This window comes from Sander vitreus, chromosome 2, assembly GCF_031162955.1.
Source record: "Sander vitreus isolate 19-12246 chromosome 2, sanVit1, whole genome shotgun sequence".
In the NCBI taxonomy this organism is placed as follows: Eukaryota; Metazoa; Chordata; class Actinopteri; order Perciformes; family Percidae; genus Sander; species Sander vitreus.
The window spans coordinates 29374170-29393872 of record NC_135856.1 but is presented as its reverse complement, the minus strand read 5'-3'; the positions used below and the strand labels follow the sequence as shown (position 1 = coordinate 29393872).

The 19703-nt window shown below is 42.0% G+C and overlaps 1 protein-coding gene across 1 annotated transcript in view; it reads right to left on the bottom strand.

Moving 5' to 3' along the window:
• LOC144527079 (sodium/potassium/calcium exchanger 3-like) overlaps window positions 1-17489 on the bottom strand; it is an 88225-nt gene extending 70736 nt beyond the window's left edge. Inside the window, exons 1-2 of the mRNA XM_078264952.1 lie at window positions 15264-17489; window positions 6260-6388 (exon numbers count right to left, since the gene is read on the bottom strand). Of these exons, the coding sequence (XP_078121078.1) occupies window positions 6260-6388; window positions 15264-15459 (325 nt within the window). The 5' untranslated portion in view covers window positions 15460-17489. The remainder of the gene's footprint in view (window positions 1-6259; window positions 6389-15263) is intronic.
• Window positions 17490-19703: the final 2214 nt, after the last annotated feature.

The window sequence follows — 19703 nt, the reverse complement described above, 5'->3', positions numbered from 1 at the left end:
CCACTTCTGCTGCTGGCAAACAACACAGGCTCTATAATTCAGCAGAGGAACTAGGAAGCATTTTCTCTCTGTGTGGCAAGACAAAAGAAAAGAAGAAAAAGGGGGAAAAGCAGCAAGAGACAAACAAAACATAATGTCGGATAAATGTTCTAGGTACAGGAAAGTAAGAGAAAGTGAGGGGGGAAACAGGCAGAGAACCAGCGGGAGCTGATGTAGAGAGGAGTCTGGCGCTTGCTGAGCTAATTGCTGTGATGGATTGCTCTTATTCCCCAGAGCATGGAGCTCCTGCTGCTGCAATAACACAACACAACGACTTTGCCAATCTGCACGTTAGGCAGTTATGAAAGAACTTTGCCACCATCTGCAACTGTTATTACAGTTGTTGTCATTGTGTTGGATAAAGGCAGCAGCAGCCCACTCACAGCTCATATTGGAACATGGCAGAATTGATTTCTCAGAGGAAATCTTTCCGGGAGCTCCCTGGGTCACTTTTGCATTTGATTAGTGGAGGTCTCTTGTCGAGGTATTAGGGAGTGATCTTTTCTTAATGATTTGATTAATTCATCAGCTGTATTATGGCGATGCTTACTTACCTGCCTCTGGCACATGGTAAATTAGCGGGGAGGCTGCCCACGTGAATTGAGGCAAGCCTGAACAAACAAGCGCACACACACACATACACACATACACACACAGGTTGTGCACACACACTCCTACTCGGTGCAGAAACCATGCAGGGCCAGCACCCTCGCGTTAATCAATACTATTCCTAACGACTCTACCCTACTAACGGTTTACCTCGCAGCCACACGCATGCGCGCACACACATCACATTTATCACAGGGGAGCCCTGATTAAGTCATAGCAGTCTCCTATCCTAAAATGGAGTGTTGCGTCAGAGCTGAGCTGAGAGGATGTTTAATAACGGAGGAGGACAGCCTCCGGGGAAAGACCCCTGGAGAGAGCAGTCACATGTACGGGGGTACCCAGACCGCTATCTGCCGAATCACACAGCCAATGCTACTGTACACAGAGCTGCTCAGCCACCTGTGCTTTAGAAAGAAGGACTGAAAGAAAAGGATGCATCGGGACTGTGTTGGTGTGTGCATTTGATGGAGGAGGAAGAACGAGTGTGTGGGTGTATGTGCATGGCACAAGACTTTGTAAGACCATGTTAAGACCATAAGACCATTATGAATGAAATGTAAGACTTATATCACGATATCAAAAACAAAGTCAGATGTCAGAGTCCGGAAACATTGTCTGGAACAATCCCCTGATGTCCTCGTTGGCATTATAGGACTGGTGTCTAGATTGGCTGCAATATAAGTAGCATGTTGGGCTCATTTGTAGTCGTAATACAGAGAATTATATTTGGACTTGCGACAGAAAGAACTACAACACCACAAAATAAAAACATTCTAAAGCTCTGCGGGACATTTCAATGAGCATTAGAGGTAGCGTTACATGGACGTAGGAAAATGAAGACCTGTTTAAAATCATTTAAGAACACAATGCTTTTGATTTTAAAATTTTAGACTTTCTTAGACTTTTTAAGAACCCCACGGAAACCCTGTCTGCAATTTGCTGTTGTGAAGGGCCTTACTTTTACGGACGATGACGCCACGAAAGCGAGACACACGAGTGTAGATGACGTAGCCACGCAGTTGACTAATCACTCCCGGACCCACCCACTCTCATACACATTGGCCAACTCTGGCAGACTCACTCCCCCCTCATTTTTTCAACATGAAATAAAAATAAAATGTCAAATTTGCAGGTCGCTCATGTGCGAGTAGTTGGAAAAAAAATACTTGCGCTGTCTCAAAAAATTTTCATTTTCTGACATTTCATAGACCAAACAACTAATCGATTAATCAATTCAATTCAATTTTATTTATACTATCAAATCATAGCAAGAGTTATCTCGAGACACTTTTCAGATAGAGTAGGTCTAGACCACACTCCATAATTTATAAAGTCCCAACAATTCCAGTGATTCCCCCAAGAGCATGCATAGTGTGACAGTGGTGAGGAAAAACTCCCTTTTAGGAAGAAACCTCGGACAGACCCAGGCTCTTGGTAGGCGGTGTCTGACGGTGCCGGTTGGGGGTGTGATGGACAGTGGCAATAATAGTCACAATAAACATAATGATACATCGAGAATGTAATCAACAGATTAATCGAATATGAAAATAATTGTTAGTAGCAGGCCTACTGCAGATGAAAACTAGAGTATGACTAATCTCCACATTGCTCAGACATCTTCAAAAAGTAATGGATTTTTTTTTCTTATTTCCCAGAATACATCAAAGTACATGTGGCCTCGCACACTAGATTTGGGCAGCAAATTCATTAAAATGAACAACTCCTGCTTTCCATTTCTTGTCAAGAGCAAGAAAGAGAGGGCTCTTTTTGTGTAAGATTGCTTGTATTCACCTCCCCAGTTACACACACACACACACACACACACACACACACACACACACACACACACACACACACACACACACACACACACACACACACACACACACACAGCATGTGAACTCACCACCCATTTTCCAGCCAGCAATCTCTCTTTGACATTTTTTTTAGCAATTTGTAAACCTCAAGGGAAAACTAATGCCTGAAAGTTATTAAGATGTAACCAATCTCAACCATTACTACTACAGCTGCCTGTGCTTCCTCTCTTTTCCCCCTGAGTGAGAAATGATAGAGTGATAGAGAGGGGGTGGGGGGAATAAACAAGAAATCCGTAGAAGCGGCGGGGCCCCTCACAATTAAAATCAGGGAGGGAGCTGTAATGATGGGTATGATGGCTTGTTTCGTGTGTGGCTGGGAGGGGGGAAATTAGCAAATGAGGGCCTTTCTCTCTCCCTCTCTGCTTTCCGACTGTCTCTCTCCCTCATCTTTCAAGCACTTGATCAGCAGGCCTCTAATTTCAGGCAACAATCAGTGAGTGCCTCCGCAGTGCTGCATCATCCCAGAACACAGGGCTCATGTTGGGATACTTCCTCATCAGCCAGGCTTGTGCTCTACTCTGTGGCTGGCAAGCTGTGGAAACACACGCACGCAATCTGGTTTTGCACAAATTAGGGCTGCACAATTAATCGCAATTTTATCAAACACGCAATATGGACTAATATCCAAATCGCAGGTGGGGCGCAATATTTGTTAACGGCAAAATGTGTGTCAAACTGTCAAATCGTATCCTACAGGCTAAAGACAAAAAAATCTTTGTTTGGTACAGATCCTCGCAAAAATCACACTATAATCATTTTCTTTTTTAATTTTTCAATGAAAATGAACATTCTCTCCAATACCGTGAATCATATCGGGATTGCGATAATTGCGGTAATAAATATAATCTCTAAAATTAAAAATAATCTCTAAAATTAGATCTTTTCCTCATATCGTGCAGCCCTAGCACAAATGCTTGTGCAAGCTTCTCCATGATCACACACACACACACACACACACACACAACTCGATCACGCAAATAACTAATAATAATAACTGGCTAGTTGATTAGCCAAATGACATAAATTAAAAACTAAATTTTTTTTTTTTTTTTTCAAACTCTGAATGCTGACTCAAGTGACATCACATGAAGTAAATGATTAGATTTAGCGCAGCTCCCTCTGGAGGCTTTAAAAGGCTTTATACCACTTTTTATACCACGCGTATGTAGTAGTACTCCACAGCACCTGTAAACACACTCCGATGTGTAAAATCACTTCCTCTTTAAGGTTAGGCAAACATCATGGTTATGGTTAAAAAACGAAATGAGAGTGAACCTCAGGAGCAGGTTTGTGACGGGACGCAAACTGCGGTCTCCCGCATGAATGTCGGATACATTACACCTCTACATGCTTACTTTCTGCCTTGCTACATAAAAAGGCACACTACTTCTTGCATTGGGTCTGAATGAACGAAGTCTATATGCATGACGTTTCACTTCCGGGATTGTTCAGGTGCCCCCGGAAATTCCGCCGGATGTCTGTCACCTTCCGCTTTCTTTGTGTTGGCATTTTAAACTCCGGTGGATTTCTGAGGACTATGGTTAACTGCTCCTCAGATCTCTGCAGGATAAATCCAGACAGCTAGCTAGACTGTCTGTCCAATCTGAGTTTTCTGTTGCACGACTAAAACAACCTTTGCACGTACACACGTTCCACTAAAACAAGTTCCTTCCCGAGGCTATTTTGCAGAGGCGCCGTGGCTCCGTCCGGGGCTTAGCGCCGCCCAAGACGATTGTGATTGGTTTAAAGAAATGGCAATAAATCAGAGCAAGTTTTTCTCCCATCCCGGAATGCTGTGTGGACTAGTCAGACCCTCCTTCGCAGCGCTGTGGAGGAAGGTCGGGCAATGCGAGACTAGAATGAACGTAATTCCTCGGGATACTGGGCTGTGTCAAAGAGAAAACCTTGAGTCAGTTGGTTGGACAAAAAAAAAAAAAGTCCTTTCAACCTGGGACTCTAGTAAGTTGTTGCAGAATTATTTACTTTTCTCTTACATTTTACACGTTTTTGACATTGAAAAAACATTAGTTGCAGCCCTGAACGTAACCTACTAAAATGCAACTGCTCTCGCTTTACAGCCCATGCGTTCTGCTTCGACATCCCTCCCTTCACACAGCCACCATCCTTTTTAAAACACACAGATTCTTCCCTCTCAACGGTCGAATGAAGAATAACTCACTAACTCTTACTCTTACTCTAAGTCTTATTCCGGGGAGAGGAGCGCATCATCAGAGGGGGCAACACATCCAGAAAATAAGTTGTTCTTTCAGCAAAAACCTTGCCGTTCTCAAGAGGGTGGCAGGAGCTAACGACATCAGGGTATGAGCGTTAAATTTAGCCTCAGAGGAGACGAGGGCAGCTACTGTATAATAAGCAGGATAAGAAAATAAGTTGAACTTTGACCGCGGCTCCCTTTATAGACGACAGCGCCGACCTTGGGAGAGGAGAGAAAGAAGATTGATGACGGCCATTTTGCCCAATGAGCTCAGGAGAGATGCGGCCCCTCCCTGTGATGGAGAGGCCAATCGACTCGCGCTCAAGGTAAAAAAGAACAAATGTCAGTGTGACCTGCAGTGAAGCCACCTCTCTCCACCCTACCTTGTACACATTAATTATAACAGGAGTGAACATCAAATGTCCTTCCATCTCCTAGTTCCATCTAAAAATAGCAACAGATATGGGTAATGGCGGAGGACTGATCCAATTAGGGCTGCACAATTAATCGCAATTTTATCGAAATCGTGTGTCAAACCACTCTGAATTGTTATTGAGACGTCCCGGCCTACAAATCCTATCCTGTCCCACAGCAAAAAATCTTTGTTTGGTACAGATCATTGCACATCTCACAGTATAATCATTTTCATTTTAATATTTTTCAGTGAAAATGTGAGAAAAAGGATACAAAAATGATCATTCCCTCCAACATCGTGAATCTTATCACAATATCGGTCAGAATAATCGCAATAAGATATTTTCCTCATATCGTGCAGCCCTAGATTCGATGAGAAACTGGCTGTATTACATGACAAGACAGGCTTTTAAATGACGTAAAAGCATTTCATTTCATTGAATGAAGTCACCTACGTGTGGCCTGTTTCAATGCTTCCAACGCGACTGAGTGATTGTTTTGTTTTTACTTTACAAAGAATAAGCCGCCCAAAATGCCTCCAGGCATCCTCACGCCATCCTTGAGCGCCTCGACGAGAAGTTGCTGGTTGACGATAAGATAAAAAGGTCGTCATGGAAACAGAGATTTTTCTTTCTGAGATGTGGCCACCGCGGGGGGGGGGGGACCGAGAGGGAAACACAGAGGAAAAGGAATGGGAGAGATGAAAAGAGACTTGGTGCGAGGCAGAGAGGGGAAAGCTTAGGTGGAGGAAGTGAGAATGATATCTGCAGGATCCGAGAAAAAAGAAGGGGAAAAAAAAAAAAATGTGACGGAGACCAAGCGCGAAAAAAAAACCCGCTGAGGCAGCCAGAATGTCACCGCCTGCTGTAGCCGGTGCTCGTGGGAAATCATCTGACCTCACAATCTGGGTTACCCCACATCAGGAAGAGAAAATAGGGGGACCAGAGAGGGTAGAAAGACAGAACAATTGGGGCGATCATTTGTTTTTCACTTTCTCGCTCTCCCCCCCCCATCCCCGTCTCTTTGTTCTGGAGGGAGGCAGAGAGAAGAGGGGGGGGAGAGAACACTTGGGTGTCCTCTTTCTTTCATCCTGACTCCGTCTTACCTGGAGCCGTGCAGTTCTTAGATTCTTCACTCTCCATGTCCTCTAGGCTGCTGTTGTCCATTTCCTGCAGTAGCCTCCTCCCTGCCCATCTCTCCTGCCCGTCGCTGTCGTGGCTGGACACATCGAGACCTGGAGGATGTTTATCACAGTTTAAAGTCGACTCTCCCCCAATAGATTCAAAGACGTCTCAGTGCGGCTACAAACATCTAGATGAGCGTTTTTATACACAGAACCTTGAGTGTGAAACTGTGATAAGATACCTGAGTTTCAGTACTGATAAAAGAAAAACTGTTTGAGTAGTATGAGCATGGGTAAAAGAAAACAGTAAAAGTTATGATTTATAACAGAAACTGTAGTAAAGGTGTGATAATAACCATACAAGCTCATTGCGCAATGACTCTAAAAAGTCTCGGTCCCGATCTGTGTCAGACATTTTTTTTTTGGCCTTTATTTGATAGGACAGATGAAGAATAGTGGGAGAGAGAGAGAGAGAGAGAGAGAGAGAGAGGGGGGATAACATGCAGCAGAGGGCCGCGGGTCGGAACGGAACACGAGGATGCTGCGGTGAGGACTGAGGCTACATTTACATGGCTACGTTTTGGTTTGAAAACGCATATCTTTCACTACGTTTACACCTCGCATTCACACTGCTCTGGACATCCAGAGCCCCTACACCGGAGACATTTTTCTGACCCCGTTTAGGTTTGGAATCTGCGGGGTTGTTGCTGCAGTCTCAACGGCCGCAACTGGAGACCTTTGGCAACACCGACACTGACGCCGACGTTTCACCGCCTGACTGGGTCTAAGAGACTAAGCTACTAACATTACCATGGCAACTACCAGCAACAGGCAGCGTATACATGCTGTTTCCTGTTTACCCCGGTACGCACATGCCCGGTATACTAAAATGTTGATGAGATATGCGGTTTGGGCGGGCTAGTTTAAACGCAGATTAGTTCTTTTACTGGAGCTAAAAACACTTGTGTGCATGAAGATACGCTTTTGGCTGAAAAACTTCGCTTAATAACCAAAACGTAGCAACGTACAGTAAATGTAGCCTGAGCATTGGTCCATGGGGCGCACGTAACGCTCAACCAGGTGAGCTACCAAAGCAGTTTTGAGGCAAGTCAGGAAGTGCGATGAGTGCCTGGTGACAATGTAAATAATAAGGAAATCACACAGCAAGTAGAAACATCTCATCAAGTCCATCTGCGCCGTTCTCATGTTCTGAGAATACTAGAGACTGACTCTGGGTTTTTCCTGCATAGAGGAATTTTTGGCGCCCCGTAAAGAGGTTTTAACCAGCCCCAAAGGAAAATCACCAGCACCAAAATGATAACAATAGAAAAATAAAAATAGCTATTCAAACCCTATCTAAACAACCGTTGAACAAGCAAAACATAAATTTGAATAGGAGAGCTAATCTCAGTGTTAACTCCAGGGTCGGGCTGTACCGGACTCTTCCGGTGATTTATTTAAATGTTAATATGATTATTTTTTTTAACCAGTTTTGTTAATTGGGGTTTTATTTAATCAAGCATCATATACTTTTTTGTTTATCAAATTGTCAGAAATAACAGGAAAATGCGTAGATTTCTGCCAAATAAGGTAACACAGACTCATCTCTTTACTGTACGCGGACCGATCATGCTTACCGTCGTGCATAGTCACCCCCCTAAGGCCCAATCTGAGACGGGAAAAACCCTGCTGACTGATATAGGATTTTTCAGACCTATACAGATTTCAGAACGGGAAAACTCACAGATTAACAATATAGCGGCCAATAAAGTGAATTTTTTCGGCTTGAAGGAAAGTGGACCTTTTATATCTGAATACCGATTTTGTCCACCAATTATGCAGGCTGCTTTCTTAAAGAGTAACTCTCGCCAGAATGGTGCCAGAATAGGGTCTTTTTGTGACTATACCCAAGTCAAACTTTCGTTTAAAAGCATAATTAGGACGGAAACGCCACTTTCAAGATTTACCGTATTCTTTTAAAACACTAAGAAGGCTCGACACTACATGAAACTTTGCTCGAAATATCACCAGGGGCTCTACACAAGAACTCGAGCATTGAGAAAATTGTTTGTGTACACAGAGTTTACTAAAAAGAAAGGTTTTGAACAACTCACGTTAGCAGTTGTTGTTTATGCTATCCGCCATTTTCCCAGTCAAAAAGAGTCGATCTCCGAATGCGAATGAACGGACTCCATAGGAGGAAATGTCATTCTTATATCAGGCTCCTTTTTCAACTACAAGGTCAATATTGTGTTTCACTAACGACAACACAATAAATTATCCGTGCATTTATATGGAACTAAGCTTTAGGAGCTTTCCATCTTTACTCTCCTCCCTGTTACGTTGCATTCGAAGATCGACTCTTTATGACTGGCAAGAAGATGGCGGATAGCGTAAACAACTGCTAAAGTGAGTTGTTAAAGCATTTCTTTTTAGTAAACTCTGTGTACACAAACAATGTTCTCAATGCTGGAGTTCATGTGTAGAGCCCCTGGTGATACTTCGAGCAAAGTTTCATGTTGTGTCGAGCCTTCTTAGTTTTTTAAAAATAGCTATTTTGATGCTATCATAGTAGTGCCCCTAGCACTCCCATTCAAAAGGCCATTTGACCGATAACGAGAATTAAATTAACGTTAAATGTTAAAAGTGACGTTTCCGTCCTAATTATACGAAAGTTTGAGTATATATATATACCTCGGGTATATTCACAAAAAGACCATAGGTTCCATTTTGGCGAGAGTTACGCTTTAAACAAATAACTTTATTAAAGAATATTTAACATTATTATACATTTTACATACACTGTCAAGAAATAAACACTGAGAAAAAAGCATAGTTTTCTGCATTATATGTTCTGTGAAAAAATTTCATAATGACGCATATTGGACAACATATACCTCGATACAGATAGTGGCGATGTGTCTGCGATAGCCCGATATCGATTGGTCTGGCTAAATATCGTTTGGACCAAATCTTGATCTCGATCTATATCTAAATACTTTATCAAGTTTTTGGCAAAATCAAATTTCATTTTTTATATATTTGCAACTTCGCCAGGATGGCCAATTACTTCATGTCCTATGGTCCTGTGACAAGGTCCAGGAACTTTGGACCAGGATACATGATGCAGGGACCCAGGTTCCATTCAGCCCAAGATTATTTGTTCTGGGAGCTGGGTCAATCCTAAACAGGATGGATAAACACATAGGAAGCTGGGTCCACACTAGTTTAATGATAGCCAGACAGATTCTTTTAAGAGGATGGAAGAATGAAGGGGTGCTGTCAATCCAGGAGTGGGCTAGTGAGATGGCTGGGGTGGAGGCGTTTGAAAAAATGTCATATAAACGGTTTGCCAGGTTGGATGTCTACACTAGAAAATGGGGAAAGTACCTGAGCTTTCTGGAGGGCTCCTAAGAAGCTTTGTGCTGGGGAGAGACGAGTATGATGGGCTTATGGTGTTATCATTTATACATATGTTCATTTGCTTTATGGTCTATTGTCTATTTTGTTACTATTTTGTTGTATGGTCTTGAATGTTGTAGTTACTGTGTCATCTTTTCTGATTTTTGAGGGGGGGGTATGTATGTTCATGTTGTGAATTGTATGTTTCATTTTGGTGGGGGGGGATGACATGCAGCAAAGGGCCACAGGTCGGAATGGAACCTGCAGCCGCTGTGGTAAGGACTACGCCTTTGTACATGGGGCACGTGCTCATCTGCCTTCCAGAGTCCAGGCGATGTCTTCAAAGGTCTTGTTTTGTCGTCCACAACTCAGATAATAGACTAACAAAATCAGCACTTGCTGACATTTGAGAAGGCTTTTTTGGTTGTAAAATGACCTAAATGATATTGAACATCAAAATGTTTTTAAATTTCTTTTGTTTGCTCACTGACTAATTAATCAACTAATCGTTGCAGCTCTACAAACATTACACATTTCTCGCACATCAACTACACACAGTGTACAGGGGCCTGAAAGAAGAGTTTGAATCTGAGCAAGAGTGACTACTTTCTGTGTACGAGGACAAACAAACCTCTCAAGGAAATACATAGATTAGTATATACAGTATATTTTAGGCCTGCAATAAATGAATATTTTCTGATTAATCTGCTGACTATTGTCTTGAATACTTAAGTAATCTTTTAGTTAGTTAAACTAGATTCTTCTTCTTCTAGTTAAAATAGAAGAAGATGATGTCCATCAAAATTCCTCAGACCCCTACGTGAAGTCTTAAAATGCCAAATGTTCAAAACCCAAATCTATTCAGTTTACAATAATCCTCACTTGGACAGAATGACACCTAAAAAGGTTTGGCATTTTTGTTTGAAAAATCTGTGAAACAATTAATTGATTACCAAATAAATTTTCTGTCAATCAACTAATTGATTAATAGTTTGTAGCTCTAGTATATTTCAGCCCATTTACCATCAGTGTATGGAATAACGCATTACAAAAGTACAGTAACGTATTCATTTTTGATGTAACGCAGTAATATAACGCATTACTAATAACATTTCATTAATATTATACCCGTTACAATCTCAGTTACGCGTTAACGCATTTTAAACCGACATTAAGTGTTTGTTTTTTTGTTTTTATGAATTCAATGAGTAAAAGAGTAACGTTTTCTGTTGCTGGGATTCGATGATTAAAAAACGCCGAAGACACCTGTCATAGCCTATACTTCCACGGTTATTTTGGTGAAAGTAACTCAAAAGTAACGCAAAAGTAGTGTAAAGCATTACAATTCAGAGACAGTTATATAGTAATATAACTAATTACTCTCAATTGACAGTAACTGGTAATCTATAATGTATTACATTTTGGAAGTAACTTTCCCAACACTGTTTACCATATTACCAGCGTTGACGAAAAGTGAAAAAAATGCCCATCAAAAAACCTTAGACCCCTACGTGGAGTCTTAAAATGTCAAATGTTCAAAACCCAAATATATTCAGTTTACAATAAGCCTCATTTGGACAGAATAACACCAGAGAAGGTTTGGCATATTTGCTTTAAAAGGAGAATTCCAGTCGATTTCAACATGTAGCTCTGTTTGTTGTGACGTAGTGCTGTCAGTAGCGAGAAAAACGAAAATAATCGGTGTTGCCTACAACGAGTTATGCTACTGCTAGCTTCCGCACCCAGGCGGCTGAAACGGGACGGGTTTTAAACGTGCTTTTTAGCCTCTTAACATGTTCAAGATGTCATTTCAAGTGCCTACCCATGTGAACTGATTCCCAGTGAACACAGTGAATATGGCTGCAGTAGATGTGAAAGAAATGCATTAAAGTTGTGCTAATTCATACCTCTGTTTAGCTCCGGTGTTGAGACGGAAAGACGAGTGCTTAGGGACCGTCTACAAAGTACAACACCGAAAAGAGATACAAAACTATTTATTAATTTAATGATTAAATAAGGTAGTGTCTCCAAACTTTCCTCAATTATAACTTTTCTCCTGCTAGTTGTACTACAGCACTGACTTATATAAATATGCTTATATATATAAGTATATGCCTATTTTTGAAAATAGTTTTGTATCGCTTTTCGGTGTTGTAGTTTGTAGACGGTCCCTAAGTACTCGTCTTGCCGTCTCAACACGGGAACTAAACAGAGCTGAATTAGCAGAACTTTAATGTCACTGTGTTCACTCGGAAGGAATCACTTCACATGGGTAGGGACTTGTAATGACATCTCGAACATGTTAAGAGGCTAAAAAGCACGTTTAAAACCTGCCCCGTTTCAGCCACATGGGTGAGAAATCTAGCAGGATAACACGTTGTAGGCAACACCGATTATTTTCGTTTTTCTCCCTACTGACAGCACTACGTGACAAAAACAACAGAGCTACGTGTTGAAATCGACCGGAATCCTCCTTTAAAAATGAGTGAAACAAATAATCGATTACCAGATACATTTCCCGTCGATCGTCTAATTGATTAATTGTTTCAGCTCTAGTGTCAGCTCTATTTCAGCACATTCACCATATTACCAACATTTTTTACTGTCATGAATTGGGCCTTTTCGTTTCGATGTAAAGGTTACACGTTAGTGTTGCTGTGATGTTGCAGGTAGAAAAGTGCACGTCAAGCAATGTGTTTTATTTTTTACTGCGCCAGGGTCGTCTTCTCCGTCACATTAAACTTTGATTATTTATGTAACAATAGGGTAGTGCACAGCTGGAGGAGTGCACCACAGATGTGTCAGTTTGGTATATCTCCCCCCTCCTCCCTTCACCCCGCGATTCATATATTGAAGGGGGAATTTCATGATTTTTCCAAAGCAAAAGTCCTCTCGGGGTGGGTGGAGCAACAGCGCAGCGTACAAAGTGGGGCTCCCACTGTGGCTACATCTGCACATTCTTCAAGTAAAGCAGCAACGCCAATGAATTAATTTCATACTTCAGAGAGCCCAGCAGGAGCGCTCGGCCCTTTCCACCCTGCCAACCACAAGCCTGGCCTAAGAGAGAGGGATTCAAATGAAATGAAAAAGGCCCAGTTCTTCAACAGTCCTCGGGGCAGGGCTGAACTTCTCACCTGGCCTCACCTTCACTACACCACACTCAGCAGCTACAGCGGCAGCAGCGGTGGGGTCTGCGTGCGTGCCTGCCATCGCTGTACTGCTCCCTCCCTCCTATCTTTCGCTATCTTGCACGCGGAGAGAAGAAGAAAAAGAGGAGGGAATGATCAATGCACCACAGTGATGAGGAGGCGTGGAGTTCTCCGCTTCCAGCTCCACAGCACCAAGCTCAATTTAGCAGAACTTCATTAAGCGCATCATAAATAATCAACTTCAATTGACATTCCGGCGAGCTGATTAGGATCTTAACAAGAACACAATGGGGACAAGGGAAATGCATTAAATGCCCCAGTGTCATCCTCTTGTTCAACTCTAATTTGGAGCACATGCAGAGAGCGAGCAGCACTGTTGCATTTCCATGTAACCAGGATACGCAGTGCATGGGGAGGAAAAGAAGTGGGGGGTGTGGGGGGGGTGGGGGGAAATGAGTCCCACTGATGATACACACATCATGAGTATGTATGAATATTCATGCAGGCCTTCTGTCCATAGAAAGTGATGAATACGTCTCACTTTAGCTGACACCGACTCAGTCAAAAAAAGAGAACGAGAGGAACATGCAGACATCAAGTCAAATGGTGCAGATGTTTGCCGTTAGGAAGAACTGCACTCAGGGGCGCCATGACCCCGGGAAATGTTGAGCGTTAAACACATAATTCAGAAAAAAAAGAAAGAGAAAAAGTAAGAAAGAAAAATAGATGGAAAGAAAAAAAAGACAAGAAATCTCTCTTTATTTTTTACGCTCCTGTTACCTCTTCTAAATATTGGGGGAGACGACCGACCCCCCAATCGAAATCTATGCCAATGATGAAAAATGTATTCACTATCAAAGTTTCACGCTATGATATTATCACGTTACTTATGTCACAATACGATATTATTGCGTTTTTAAACATATTGCAATATTCTGCGATATATTGCATTGTAATACCGTTTTCCCAACTTCCAATCTTTCCCAATTTCAAATGATGTCTCCAAAAAAAGGAAACTTTGTCAACATCCGTTTCATCGAAAAAAAATAATTGTCTCCGTTTGTTCACCTCACTTCAGTTTTATTGCTGCAAAATGCAATTGTCAAGCAGACAAACTGACCAACACGTACATAATAATGGAACGATACTCGCCTTTTGTGTATCGATACAGTATTGCCACGGAAAATATCTCGATACTATGCTGTATCGAAATCCCCCCCCCCACCTCTAATGTCAGAACAGCATTGAAATAGAGTTGGAGGGATGTGCAACCATTTGCAGTAACCTGGAGATGTAGGCCTATGTACCCTGAGGGCTCAGTGCCCTGATTTCACCACTCTGCAGCTAAAACACCTGAACGTACAGGAGCCTCTGCATCCCTCAGCCCAGAACAGCATCCCATACAGTAGTTAAAGCTCTGATGGATTTCAATGACAGTCTGCAGTACACCTACATGACAGTAGCCCATGGGAGTTTTCAGCTCAAACTGGGCTGACGGTTCTCACGTTTTAACACAATATGACAATGCAGTGGTTCTGTCATGGACAGCTTAACCATAACCCATACATGATATGAAACACACACTTTTGTAAGTGATGATTATAATGCTTGGGAATAGGGCTGCACGATATGAGGGAAATATACGATACATGAAACTTTGTTGAATATCGCGATAACGAGAGGCTATTACTCGCGATAAATGAGTAAAGTGTAGGCTTTTCAGTTCTGCTGCTTATTCTGCTAAAATACAACAAAATGCTTGTTGAATTTAAAACAAATGAAAGGAAATCATTAACCAACATTCTTTTATTGAACAAATTGAACACTGAATTGAATAGGCCTATAAAAAGGCACAACTAAAGAAGATGACAGTTACATTTTAAAGTACAGTTTTCTACTGATATTTTCTTTCAACTAAGAAATCTCGGGGTGTCTTTCGCGATACCTCGCAACCTTTGGGCCAGTTGATATCGCGATTACATTAAAAAAAAAAAAAAAAACGAACACAACTAACGTGAGAGTCTTGTAAGAATAGGCAATTTCATAACTTTCAGTACCAAAGACACCTTGAAACACAACAGTTCATTTACACAGTTGGTGAATGTGACACACTAGGTTCCTGTGGAGAAATTAAGAGTAGTCTAACATTTAGCATTAAGTGATAATATGAAGCTTTTAGTACGATGGTTTTCACTATGTAGCTGCTTACACTAATGTTAATGTGTGGCACAGTTGGCCTAAGTAACGTTACAGCTGTGTGTTTGGTGACAAGAGGGACAATATAAAAGACAGGTAACTGGAGAAATGTTAGAGAGCCAAACATGTAGCCTACAGCTATGAAACAAACAAGCGAACTACTGGGGGGGAATTCAGCTCCCCTTCCCCGGCATCCCAGTGCTCCGAACAGGAGCTGAACAAACGGCTAAAATCCTCACCTGAATTTTCCGCTAAGTAGGAAAACCCCTTCACGACCAGAAGCAAGCCGCCGAACAAGCATATCTGGATTAAAACCAACTCCTTTCGTCTTTTCCGTCTGGCTTTCACCTTCCGCTGGTTCGGCATCACTTGCGTCGGCCGATTCCGGAGTCGGATACCCGGCAGAGTCATCCTCTCTGCCGCTGCCACATCCATGCGGAGCCCCGAAGTAAACAAAAAAAAAACTAGCAACCTCGTTTAATTCCCGGGACTGACGTATCTCCCTGGAATGGATGAAAAAAAAAACTAAAGGGGAGGGCCTTCAAAAGGAGCAGGGGGGGAATGTTGTTTTAAAGTTGGAAAGTGGTACCGCTGGGATGCTGCGAGGGCTGTTTAGCAAAAACAGTTTCTGTCTGGAAGAGCCGGGCTCAGCTTCTCAAGTCATGTTGAAATGTGGCTTTGGGAGTAGTAGAGCAGAGGACTGCTGCACGAGCTCTCCATGGAGGGGGGGGGGGGAAAAAAGAGAGAGAGAGAGAGAGAGAGAGAGAGAGAGAGAGAGAGAGAGAGAGAGAGAGAGACGATGCGCGTGGGAATGTACGCACGCACATTGACTAAGGTAAAAAGCCAGGTAAGAAATATTTTTCCTATAGGCTACTGGAAAAAACTTACAGGCTGTGTGTGTGGCTAAGAAATGTCAACCCATGTGACACTGAACTTGTGTACGTTTTTGGCATTTCTATTTCATTCAATGTAGACTACCGCCATTAAAGCTGCATTGCTAGATTTTTCCCATATCTACTCATAAAGTAGGTATGGTGAATAGGATTGGGCATGGAGAACTAGAAAGCGCTTTAAAAAAAAAATATTACGTAATTACGCGCACAGTAAGCGGCGCTCTAAAGTGTGGCTTTATTTTACATTAAAAACTGTAAATCACCTTTGTAGCAAAACAAAATTGCTTCACCCCCCTCCCCCAAAAGAATCGAGAATCAATACGAACCTAAATCGAAAGGAAGAATCGGAATTGGATTCAGAACTGTTCAAATTAAAACGATGCCCAACCCTAATGGTGGACATGTTAGCAACTCAGCAACACTAGCATTCATTTGTTGTTGAGTTACTAGCCACCAGACCAATGAAGTCCAGTATTTACTCTAAATATTTAGCAAAATGATCACTATGGTCACCAGCTGACTTTGTCTGCCTGCTGTTTGGTAGCGGCTCAAAGTGTATACAGACATAGTGCACTTGGGACACACTTGTAGGCCATACAGCAGTGATGGCCCAGTTGCTGAATGGTCAGGATTTGAGAATGTTCCAACTAAGTCTCCTATGAACACGTGTGTGAAGCAACGCTGAGAAAGTGCCGCTTTCTTGAATAAAATCGCTTTGAATGTGAGCATGTTTTGGATTACAACGTCAGTATATTGTAGGTGCAGGTACAATTCTTTACTGTATGTTTAGTTGCTTTTATTTATATTTTGGGCAATGTTTCATATGTACTGTATATATATACACAGGCCTACACGTTTTATTTTTAATTCACAACTATTCAAATAATGTCAGGTACAAAACCACACTTAAAGTACTAAATATTTTACAAAATAGGGTAATATTTTGGTAATCAAAATTAGGGATAGACCGATTATCTGCCGTGGCAGATTATCGGCCGTTTTTTGGTAGTTTGCAGATTCCCGCCCACAATACTATCTGACTGACTATCTTTTACTGTGTATTCTGTTGAAAGTGTTTTCATGTATTAAATAATTGCCTAAAGCATTTAAACAAAGTTTTGTCTTGGAGTTTGTAACATTCCAAAATCTTCATTTTGACTTCAAGATTTTCATTTTTACTGTATATGCATATCGGTTCCAAATAGTTTCAGTTTTATTAACTACTAATAATCGGTATCAGCCTTGAAAAACCAGTATCAGTCGATCCCTGGTCAAAAAGTACCCAACAATACATTAAAATCATTTCAGACAGGGCGCCCGGTCCATGGCTGCAGGTCATTCCCCCTCTCTCCCCCCTTTCATGTCCTCAGCTGTCCTGTTGAATAAAGGCCTAAAAATGCCCCAAAAATAATCTTAAAAAAAAAAAAAAACATCATTTCAGACAGACATTGATTGATTGATGGTTTTGGCTCAACAACTGAATTTCGATCAAACCATGTATTTGACATTAAAAGCTCATAAAAATAAAGTTAGTTAAAGCTATAGTGCGAATACGGAAGAGGATTAGGGCCACATGTTAAACATTTTTTTTAGTTCTGAGTTTAAAGTCAGAATTCCAAGATTAAAGTCCGAATTCTGTAAGGGGGGGTGAAGTAGACATGTGCCTTTCACTGCCCTCTTCTGGGAATGCCTTTTATTGATATACAGTGCAGCAGCCTGTACTTGAAGGAAATGGTGTACTGCATTGCTGAATAATTATAATAATATAAAGTTATGTTTGTGAAGCTGTATTGGCTGTCTTATAACTGTAGTGTAGGCTGGTGAATAGAAGAACGCCGGAATGTTCAACAAGTCCCGTTTACTTCAACAGGAAGCATTACATTATTCCAACAGTTCTTAATAGCAAGCATGGTAGCAAAGCACGGTACATTCAGTAGTCGCCATCTTCTTCTCTCACTCTCTGTACACAGGGTCTCAACTAATACCTGCTTTACAACAGTGCCGCCTAGTGGTAGAATGCAGCAGACATATAAAGACATAACACAACAATAACTTGAGTTGTTTTGGACTAATCCCACTCACACATTCAAAACACACAAAACCCTGCGGGCAGCAGCCAAACACTGATGCCTTCCAGGCCAACTACATCTCCTAACGAACGATAGCAGTAATAATGTTATCATTCCAAAATATGTCACTATCTCAGCCAAAAGACAACATGAATAAACAACCGTTTCGGTTTCTCCTCGGAATTTTGGTCTAAAAATAAGAGTTGGAACTCTTACTGCAGCAAATCATACATCAAGCCAGGACAGATTAGGTGTAGTGTTTTCTTTGGCTGCACAATAGTAGTTAGGTCATATGGATTGATTTCACTTGTGCCTGCTTGTACATGTAGTCTACTCACTCACTGCATTATCTGTGTCTACAAAACCGAGATAGATCTCACAGTGTGGCCGCCATTTCTGATGTTTTCTGCGTACCGATTTATGTTAAACAGAAGAACTTTAGGATAACGCATAATTCTTTATCCTGGCCAAATGGGTTTCTTGATTGTCGGGCCTGGGGTTTCATATAAATAGCACTGGAAACTTTCCAGCAAGAATGGAAAAAGTGGTCAGGGCTCTAGGCAACTGGTTTCATTGTGCTTTTTTAACCCTTAGAAGCATGGAGCTTAGACTGATAAAATAAAAGACAAGAAAGAGAGCGCGGGAGGGAAGGCAAGAGATGTGACAGAGAGTTGCCCAACATATTTTCAAGAAAAATAATCCACGTTTATGGGAAAAGGAAACTATAGTAATAATCCACACATGAAGGAGATCAAGGAGATCCTAGAGCTGCCCATGGAACCTGGCCCTTCTAACTTGCAAAGCGAGCTCAGACTGGGCATGGAATTACTAAACAAGATGAATTCCCAACCTCTCAGAGGCACACAAAAGAAGAAGAAGAAAAAAACGCAAGGGGAAGAAGGAGGGGAGGGGGGTGGGCAACAAATTAAATCCAGTTAAATTGTTTTTCCATAGCCAGTGGGCTTGGCAAAGGACTCTCACACACGCACAAGATGTACGATAAGTTGTTGAGAAGACAAACCAGAAACAGTGTGGCTTTAGATGTGAGAGAATGCCTGGAATTTAACCCACTTTCCCCATGTCTGAGGGACACCGCGCCCACTGCCCTGCCCCACAGCTCAGGGTGTCCACACAAACAGCCCGGTTGGTTTGATACCCAGGTGATTCCATAAACAGACAAACCTTGAACATCTGCCCTACTCAACACTCCCTGTTCTCACCCCGTTACAGCTGTAATCAATTGCAGCCCTCTCAGATGTTTGCTACAGTACATCAATAATCCAAGGCTCCGCAGTCTCCTTTAAAGCCCGACTGCCGCTGGGGATCACAATGCAGTCATTGCAGTGGGAGAGCTGCAGTGATAGCCCAATTTGAAGCAGTACTAAGGCTAGCTAGCTAGCAGACATATTTGGGTCATGTCTTCTCTCTCCGAGAGCACCCAGGCCCATGCTACAGCAGCTCCTCTCCGTCTCCTGCTGCTCTCCACCACAACATGGAGAAACCTCAGCTCAGGAGGAGGGGGGGGGGGGGGGTATGCTAGTTGGCCAGGAATAACTTTCTGAACTAAAAAATAAATTAAAAAAAGGGCTAAAGTTGGGACAGTGTAGACGGGCCAGGTGGTGATGCTGAAAGGAGAAATAAGGACAAGCACCCCTGCTTTTGCATCACATATAAAACAAGCAGAATAATGCAGTGGAAAAACACACACAAAACAGCA